This window comes from Sceloporus occidentalis, unplaced genomic scaffold, assembly GCF_023333645.1.
Source record: "Sceloporus occidentalis isolate IW3139 unplaced genomic scaffold, rSceOcc1.0.p SCAF_190, whole genome shotgun sequence".
In the NCBI taxonomy this organism is placed as follows: Eukaryota; Metazoa; Chordata; class Lepidosauria; order Squamata; family Phrynosomatidae; genus Sceloporus; species Sceloporus occidentalis.
Window position 1 is genome coordinate 341,034 of NW_028317170.1, and position 9,836 is coordinate 350,869.

Here is a 9,836-nt window from a genome sequence, read left to right on the forward strand (position 1 = left end):
AAAAAAATAGAAACAACGGTCAAAACGTAAAAGCGAAGGAATTCTGCAAATGATTTTCTGCTTTGTGAAACTATATATTAGTTAGATTGTTGGTTTTTACCTAAATACTCCGTTTCTTACTGTAAGAAGTCGTTCTATGTTGATCACAACGTTTCTGTGAGTCAAATAAATGGGGAATAGGGACGGGAGGGAATTTATTTCAGAGGAGGAGAAAAGTTACAACAAGAGACCGGAATCTAACACTAGAGGATCAGAGATGGACATGGAACGGAAGGAAGTTTTACTTCACTGAGAGGGTGGTGGATAAGTGGAACAGTCTCCCAGCAGAAGTGGTAGAGGGTAATACAGCGAGGGTATTAAACATGCATGGGATAGACATACAGCTCCTGAATCTAAGACGGGACCAACGACTGATTAAGGGAAACAATGGGCAACTCGATGGGGGCCGCATGGGGCCGATCTGCCGGCAGGTTCTGGGCTTCTTTGTTCCCCCAGACGATACAATATAAAAAAATGAATACAATGAAACATAATTAAATGAAACATTTTAATCTACAAAGTAGATATTTTGATGTTTTGTTATGAAATTGTTCATGAAAGAGATTTATTTATTTTTATTTCATATTTCTGACGATTTTAAAAACAATGGCGAATGTATCCAGCGTAATTATTCGTTTCGTTGTTTCCAGGTTAACCTGATGGCGTTCGGCGTGATTATATACAAAGTCTTCCGACACACTAAGATGCTGAAGCCAGAAGTTAGTTGCTACGAAAGTATAAGGTCTGTAACCTTCCCGGTCCTGAAACCCGAAAGAGTGAAAGCCAACGACTCTCTTAAAATTAACGCATAATAACGAGCGCAATCAGAACGTGGGAATTCATCAACTGCGGGCTGCCCCCCCCATGGGAAATAATCCCGTCCGTTAATTAGAGGTTCCATATAAATTAAGAGGAAATATTCCTATAAAATCAGGGCCGCGTTCCCTGTCCCCCTATGAATTATTTTATATAATGCCGCAGAGTGAATACAAAAATACATCTGATTTCTTTACAATGGAAACGAGGGCAGGAGTATCGACCAATTCACGTAGCGGAATTAAATTATGAGGCCGCACCATGTTGGGGGGGAACGCACCCCACTTTTCTTTTTCTTTCGATAGGCTGGATATCAAAATTTACAGACCCGTTTTGTTTCACCAGATGTCCAAACAGACAAAAAACCCTCTTATATCTGTGCCAATTCAAGCAAAATGCAACAGCTTTGACTCCCTGGGGATAACACCTGGTCCCTGGCATACAAAACGCTAATTTAACACAAATGCTGAAATATAACTTATTTTACTCCATAAAAGATCTAATGCGACAGTCACTACCCTATAAAGAAACAATACTGTACTTGGAAATGGCAGCAGGATAGGGGACACCATTTGTGTTCGCACACCTCACTTCCTGTGTAGGAAGCTACTCTATGGTGTATATAACCCAACAATGAGCAACGAGGGCAACGGAAAACTGCGTCCCCAGTCTGATGGGGAACACGGAGCTCTGTAAAGATTTAGACAAAGCTTTGGGATTGTCTAGACCTTTTTTATAGTCCGGATATCTGATTCAGACTAAATATTTTCGATCTGTCTCCCGACTTCCATAGTATTTCAGAACTGACTCAAGATATGAACGTTTCCCGTAACCCCGGCAGCAATTACATCTTGCCGGCTATGTCTCTCCAGCACCCAGGGAGTTAAAGCTGAGTGATGAGACTTTTCCCCCCCATATTTCAGCAGAAGAAGCAACTATTCATCTCCATGATGCTGGCGGAACGTACAGCCTTCCCGTGCCGCGCAGACAGCCTTCTCTGCCCTAATTACTGGGGAACTTTTTAAGCTCAGGGTGATTCCTTTAAAATAATTTGGCAGACAGGATGACAGGACTTCAGCTTTAAAACGAAGTTAATGGAACTTTGGGAAGCTTTTTACAAGTTCCACAAACAACTGATAAGAGTTTATTTGCTTGGCGATAATGAAGGTTTTTCCTTTCATCTAACGGTTGAAATAAGTATTTTTGAGATGCATTCGTAGACGAGGAAAGTGATGGCAGAAAATCCTCGTAACGGGGAACTGAAAGCGTTTCAGACGCCGTGTGATTCTCTGCAATCCGGATACATTTCGAGGGTTTATACAGCACGGGAGACACGGATCCTTAGTCATATTTGACAAATCCACCAAGAAAAACATTCCAATTCCTTACATTGAAGAGTAGATCTACCAGGAGTTCCAAAAGTAATGATATATACCCTACCATTCAAAGGTTTGGGGTCACTTAGACATTTCCTTGTTTTTAAAAGAAAAAAACACATTTTGTCCATTAAAATAACATAAAGTGGATCAGAGATCCAGCACAGACGGGGTTAATGCTGTAAATTACTATTGTAGCTGGAAACAAAGCCCTTTATCACTCCTATCACTCCTGTGTTCCAATGGCACGTTGTGTTCTCTGATCCAAGTTTAAAAGGGTAATTGATGGCTAGAACCCCCTTTTGTAATTATGTTTTTCCTGGAAACAGCTCAGTGACCCCAAACTTTTGAAAGGTACTAACATGTAGAAAATGAATGAAGAGTAATTGAGGGGGATAAATACCTCGATGATTTCCGGAGCATTAGGGAAATATCCATAGTAAACTGAAACAATCTAGAAGGATGTCATTTTTCATGTTAGAAGAAGCCATGTCGCCGATGATGGGAAATCCCGGGTCTTTCTGAGCCGTAACTCCATGACAATCACCTGGACGGTCTCTCTCTATACAACTGTCTCTCTTCATAACCAAGATCTCCCAATCCCCTTATTCGTTTTGTAGCCCTCTTTGGCACATGTTCTAGTTCCGTAAAGTACTTTTTATGGTCAGGTGCCCAGAATTGCTAGAAGGTCGAACGGTCAACTGAGGCAGCATGAGCTTCCATATTCATTCACTAACATACGAGCTGTTTGCGAGTACATGTGATTTTTGTGAGTTTCAGGCGAGGGCAGGTGAGGGTAACTGCCTACAGCTGGGTAAAGCGGTGCTGTTCCAATGCAGGTTGGAGGTTTATGCCCTGACCATGCCTCGCAGGATCTGAGATGAATAATTCCTCGCTACTTTTGTAGATTTATTTCCTAAATGTATTCTAAACAGGGAAAAAAATAAAATATAACGATATGCCACATTTTTGTTTTGTTACGGGGGGCCGTGTATTCAGAATACCGGAGGGTACTTTCTCACCTGTACTTTAATCGTTGATGTTCTGATCCAGGTCCTGCGCCCGAGGTGCCCTCGCTCTCTTATTTCTCCTTGGAGCCACCTGGATGTTTGGGGTTCTTCATGTGGTGAATAGGTCCGTAGTGACAGCGTATCTCTTCACAATCGCCAACGCGTTTCAAGGAATGTTCATCTTCATATTCCTCTGTGTCTTGTCCAAAAAAGTAAGTCCCCTCTGTGCAATTGAGAGTTTGTGGATTCTTTTTGTGATGTAGAATAAAGACAAATATTGAACTTCTGGTAATTGTATCAAAGTCGACTATTAGTGGAGAAGTTACTGCCCCCCCCCAGGCACGGTGCTTTGCTGACTCCTAAAAACTATTTCGGGGGTGGAAGGGCCCGGCGGGTGATACATAAATAAAGAACGTGGGAATGGCGGGGTATGGCAGGTTATAATGTAAGTTATAATGTAGGAGGCGATGACCGCGTCTTCTCCATTCCCTTTTTGGGGGTCTTGCGCAGGAAGATGTGCGGCTACCGTGTCACTGAATGTTTGGGTAGAGAACAGAACATTTACATTATGAAATTAATTCTCTATGGAGAAAACAGGAAATTTGTAAAATATTTTAAATATGTTAATAAAATATTTATTATTTAGCGGTATTAATTTCTGAAACTAAGTTGTTAAACAAATATCAAAGGGAAACGGCAAAAACTTCCCCATTTGGACCAACTGGATCATTTTTTTATTTTAAATCATGTCCTGTTATGGTAAGATGATCAATAAAAGTTATGTCTAATTAATTAGTTAGTATTAATACATCTAATAATAATAATAAACATAATAATACAAATAATAATAAAAAATAACATAATAATATTTTTTTTATTATTATTATTAACCCAAAACTCCTTCCTATGGAATCCGACCGGAACCTGCTTCCAGACCCTTGAACCCTCAGAAGTTAATAGTGCTACAAGACCCCCACAATCTGGTTCCATGGACCTTAAAAATCCATTTATCGATGAGCTATACAGATGTCCTGGCCTGGGGTATTTTTAAAGTAAATTTTAGTAAGAAAAAAAACTTGTTTATGGCAGATTTCATGTAATTTCATATATGTGGCAATTATTTTTTTAAAAGTCTACAAACTCTAAAAATGTTTAAAAAAAAATCTCAATATACAATATTTTCGCTTTATATTTTAATGGGTTTTTTCTCCCTTTTTTTCAGATCCAAGAAGAATATTACAGATTATTCAAAAATGTTCCGTGCTGTTCTAGATTTCTGAAATAAGTAGGGAAGAATCCGGAACGCATCAGAAAGTCCAAAACGAAGTGCAAAGCCGCCGTGACAATGGAAACATTATTGCCCGTCCCGTAAACAGACAGGGGTAACTAGGGTTTAGGACTCATCGCTGAGCCTGTTTATCTCTGGGGCCATTGCACTCGGGGCGGGGGGGATAACTATGCGCAAGGATTATGGGATATAGAAGCCCTGTACCTGGGGAACAACCAGAGCAATTCTGGGGTCAAAGCTCTGAACATGGAGCAGTCACCATGGAAACAACTCTACATTCCTGCTGATTGTTCCAGATCTAGAACTTTAGCCCAGAATTAGTCTGGCTTTGCTTTGACAAATATAACCATCTTCCTCCAGACATCTGCAGGTCCGTTTCCCATAAAGCCCCTCTGGACACCGTCAATGTTTTCTAGGGGGTAACGTGGTGGGTCGTTTTATTAACCTCGTCCAGGTCTTCCTCTGCTTAACATATGTGATCGTTATCTCAGAGACAGCCGTATATAAAGAGCAAACATGGTGCAAAAGTGTCAATACTGACATAATCGGAAGCAATATTCTGTTGGTTGCCATGGTAACAGCACCACTTTTCCCATTGCCTTACTGCAACCCTTTCCGTGTTTGTAGAACTCAAATAATTATATGGAAATCCAGCAGATTTACAGACAGACAGAGGGAACGTTACCCCAGAAACTCGCGAAAGGGGACGCTAAACCTAGAACCGAGCGATTTATCGACCGTGTTATACCGCAGCGCCAATAATAATGGATTCTGTGTAATATTACAATTCTATTTAGAAAAATGTATAATTAGTTAGGATGAGAAGCGACAAAACCACCGCATTTACATTTCGTGTAGGAAAAGCATTCAAATTGAAAAACTGATTATTGCATTTTTTGGCAATTAAACATTGTATTATAATTCCAGCTGTACATATAAATATTTTATTACCTAGAACAATTCTTTTACGCTTTTTATGTGACAGCCGTGTTCTATGTTATCGGAACGTCTCAATAAAAACCCTTCTTGTTTTATTCTCCTACTTTGTTATAGTTTAGATAAAGATGCAACATGCAGAACTTGTTTGGGTTTATTTATAATGGTTTTTTTTTAGAGAAAAACAAATAATAATAAAGGGAAAAAAATACTTAGTTTTCTTGCACATAAAAGACATTTCTTACTGATTCATATATTTAAGTAATCCTATAATCCTGCAAAAAACAAAAAACATTGCAAACAGTAACGAAGCCGACGTTTTTACCCCTCTCCTCCTGGCACTCTTGTTTCAACCTCCGCACTCGTCACTACATTGAGAGCACCAAGTGATGATGTCATAATCATAATACTGTGGTATTGTATCAATCCCTCGGAAGATGACCTCGGCTGTAGCGATCACGGGATTTAACGCACATAAATCACGCGGGAAAACAGGGACTAAGAATTACTAATTACAATAATTACTGGACGAGTTCTACATTACGTTACGGAGCAAATTGCTAAATGTGGAACAGTAGTCATGAGCATTCTATCGGTTTCCATGGTAACTGCTCCATATTTGGGACTTTGCTCCAGAATTTCTCTTTATACCTACGGTCCAATATACTTTAAAAAAAAACAAAACTTTAAATAATAGTTTTTTTTATCATCTCTTTATTAATAATTGGGACTCGGACACCTTTATGGGAACGCATCGAGAGGTAAGATGAACCCCGGCGGGCATCGATGTCGATCTCCGGCTTCTGCCGGCACCGGCTCTGCTTGTTTCGTGATTGCACTTTGCCATCGATCCTCAGCGATAAACACAAAATCTGTGATTCAGATATATTCTTTTTTTCAGTAGAAAGATAGAAATCTTTCTATACATATTTATACACGAATACGTTGGGTCTTATTGAAGCCGCTACTCCCCCGCCAGGTACATGGAATACTTCCGTCATTAACCGTAGAGGAAGACGGTTTGGTCACACATGGGATTTCTGGTCGGGATGATCTGTACCGCTCTATGGAATATGTCAGAGATTGATAAATAAATTATAATAAGAAAAACACTGATTCTTCACCTCATACATAAAGGAAAAGCCCCTGAAATGCTAATCCCTCAATCTTCTGCTCAGCACGAAGCATTTTACATCTGGAATTCAAAATGGCCGACTCAATGGGTCGTAGCGAGCGATGGCTTCCCGTGAACATGTCAAGGAATGTTCTGCATTTTTATTTATACAGATTACTTACTAGTTCAGAGCTGGTTATCTTTGGGTTCAGATCTGATGCCGAGTCTAGCAAAAAAGGAACATAATAATTAACAAACTAATAATACAAAAAAAAAAATAAAAAAAAATTAAAATAATAAAATAAAAATAAAAAATAATAAAATTAAAAATAAAAAAAAATAATAAAATTAAAATAAAACAATAATCAAAAAATGTTCTCATTAATTAAAAAAAAAAACTTTCTCATGATCTAGTCAGGCGTTATTTTGGCAGCTTTTATAATAATGTAAAAACATATAAAGCCTTCCCGTATTACATTACGTATTCAGAATAAACAACTCTCTTTAAGTTCATTGAAAACGCCAGATAACCTCGTTATAGATTTATCATGTGTGTAACGCGGTATCTGGGTACATGCGCAAAATATATTCCTTATAGCATCTCCCTTCCCGTTCTAATGAACCTTATCGATTTCTTGCGACTGTTTCAAATCCAGATTATTCTTTCTCCTGTTTACTGGTATAAACATTGATCCCAGCTGCTGACTATCGCGAATTAAAGAGGATTTGAGGATTCTTTCGAGAGTTAAAATAGCATTAAACTATAATAACCTTGATCAGTAAGGATGAGACATCGGTTTAGCGACTCGCCGGAGTCAGTTACTGACTCAGATTTATTGGAACAAATAAGATTTAGAAATCTGAATTATGGTATTATCCGGCACAAAGACGGAACGCTTTGTCATCGGGTTCTAATAGTAAATGCTAAAGAGTATCTGGCGCACAATGGGATTCCAAGCGACATTCTGTTAATTTAATTAAAACGGGATGTATTTTATACAATGGAAACATCGTGATGGGATTCATTTTATTCATAGCAACTGAAATTTGATACAAATGTAAAAAAAATCAAAGTGATACAAAAAATGTAATGAAATATTCTGATATGCATCTTTATTCTGTCACTGTATTATTCCGTTCTCTTCACTCACGTTTCGGTTTTAGCTTTGTACCTTTAGACGTAATACTCGCCTTGAGCTGGAATATTCAGCCTTTGCTAAACCTTTCCACGCGGCCCAAACTGGCCGACATTAAATGTCCGATGGTTTTAAAGGGAAAATGGGAACCAGATCATTTATTATTTAAATCAGCCACGTTAGGTAGGTCTATTTACTAAAGTGTTAGTGCTTGTGAGTTGGCTAAAAATGTCAGTTTGAAACATAGACACGTATAGACACGGCAGATCGGCCCCCATTCGGCCCATCTAGTCGCCTGTTTCTCCTGCTGTTACGACTCAAACCTTAATCAGTCGTTGGTCTCGTCTTAGATTCAGGAGCCGTATGTCTATCCCATGTATGTTTAATACCCTCACGGTATTACCCTCTACCACTTCTGCTGGGAGGCTGCTCCACTTATCTACCACCCTCTCAATGACGAAAAGTCCACATGAGTTGGAGAAAAGTTCAACCTGCAAATGTTCTAAAGCAACAAAAAAAAGTTGTTGTGTTAGCATGAGAGGGAGTCTGGTCAATTGAGTCAACCCTCCACTCATCACTCGACTTCGTAGTGAATAGGCCCGAGTACTTTCACCGAGGGACCCACTCCATATCAGTCCCGAGACCAAAAACCGGTTTAATGAATTCACAGGTTGATAACTTCCACCTCCAGCCATTAACGAGTAACCTCTAGAGTTTGGGTCGGGCAGAGTTCATTAGAATTTTGTCTTTATTTGGCCCTTCAAAGTTTGTCTAATGAAATAAAAAGTATAATTGTGACCAAGACTGCAGGAATAAACAAAAATGCCTACACGGGAGAACAGAGGCTCCGCGCCGCAGGATCCATTTGTTTAAAAACCTCCTTAATAATAAATTTGATTGGGTAGATTTTTGATGACTTTGGTCTTTTTTTTGTTCAAACTTCAGTTTAGTTTTCTTTTTTGTTTAGTTTGCAAAGATTTTAATTGCCACAAGTTTATGCCATCGTTTTTCCTTTTTATTCGGGTGTTCTTATCATCAAAAGAATGTCAATGACGTTTTTATCAATGTGCTCGGGCCCCAAAAAAGGAAGAAAATGAACATTTTGGATTTTTGTCCTCAAATTGTAAGAGAATTTGTAGCGGTTTATTGAAGCTCCTAATCGTCCTTCTCTAGGGCAGGGAAGTGTTTGGAGCTAAAAGCTGTTAGTAGAAACCTACAGACGTGACTCGGTGGAATATCGCCTGCTGAGACAGCGCCTTCCTGCTGCTTCCGTGAGCACCGAGAGAAAATTACTGCATTTCTTTCCACTTTATCAATTCTTCAATTTTCTTCTAAAAAGTCAATTTGCTTCTGCGGCTATTAATTCTATTAATTAAGCACCAGTTACCCTGAGAATTACAACGGAGGTGTGCGTTTCTGGTTTGCGCAACGAGCGCGCGCCATTTGCTATCTTTGACTTTTTTTTTTTTAGATTATTTTATTTTTTAAGATTTAAAAATCAAAACCTTTAGAATCTCATCTGATTGCGTTTGTGAAAAGAGGGCAATTACATAACATTTTCCTTTTTTTGGGGGGCGCAGATGAGATAACCAGAACTAGAGGAAGAGTTTGTGGCCGTCCGGTACACACTTTGGGCCCCTCTGACATCTAGTGAGAGATTTGGCCCAGGGACCTAGTGGTTGCTGGACAGTGTCTCTCTCTAATCTTCGATCCGGGACTCACATATATGACCCGCAGTCTCTGGGTGAAGCGCTGCCTTCCGGGCTCTCTGGGTTGCCTTCCCATTTCTTCGAGTTGAGAAACGATATCTGACCACGCCCATCCCCACCCACTTCCACTCCTACTCCCATATAAGGCTTTTTTTGATTATCCAATGAACATGGGTGAGTACGGAGGGGGCTTCACCAATCCAAAGCACGATGTCATTCATAGGAGGATCCTGTACTCTGTATAAATTCTGCTCCAAGCCTCCGCATAAACAGAATACTCAGATTATTTCTAGAAATATCACACAGCGCTGAACATATCGCGGCCACAGCGTGTAACAGCCGCACATCCGCTGCACCCGAAAGAGCCGTTGTTTGAAATATCGAATGTGTGTTTTATGAGAATATGTGAAAA

At 39.5% G+C, this 9,836-nt stretch overlaps 1 protein-coding gene across 1 annotated transcript in view; it reads left to right on the top strand.

Moving 5' to 3' along the window:
- The window catches only part of LOC149278389 (adhesion G protein-coupled receptor L4-like), a 49,273-nt gene extending 44,747 nt beyond the window's left edge, over nt 1-4,526 (top strand). The window contains exons 14-16 of the mRNA XM_089502008.1: nt 690-781; nt 3,285-3,453; nt 4,464-4,526. Of these exons, the coding sequence (XP_089358134.1) occupies nt 690-781; nt 3,285-3,453; nt 4,464-4,526 (324 nt within the window). The remainder of the gene's footprint in view (nt 1-689; nt 782-3,284; nt 3,454-4,463) is intronic.
- The last annotated feature ends 5,310 nt before the right edge of the window (nt 4,527-9,836 follow it).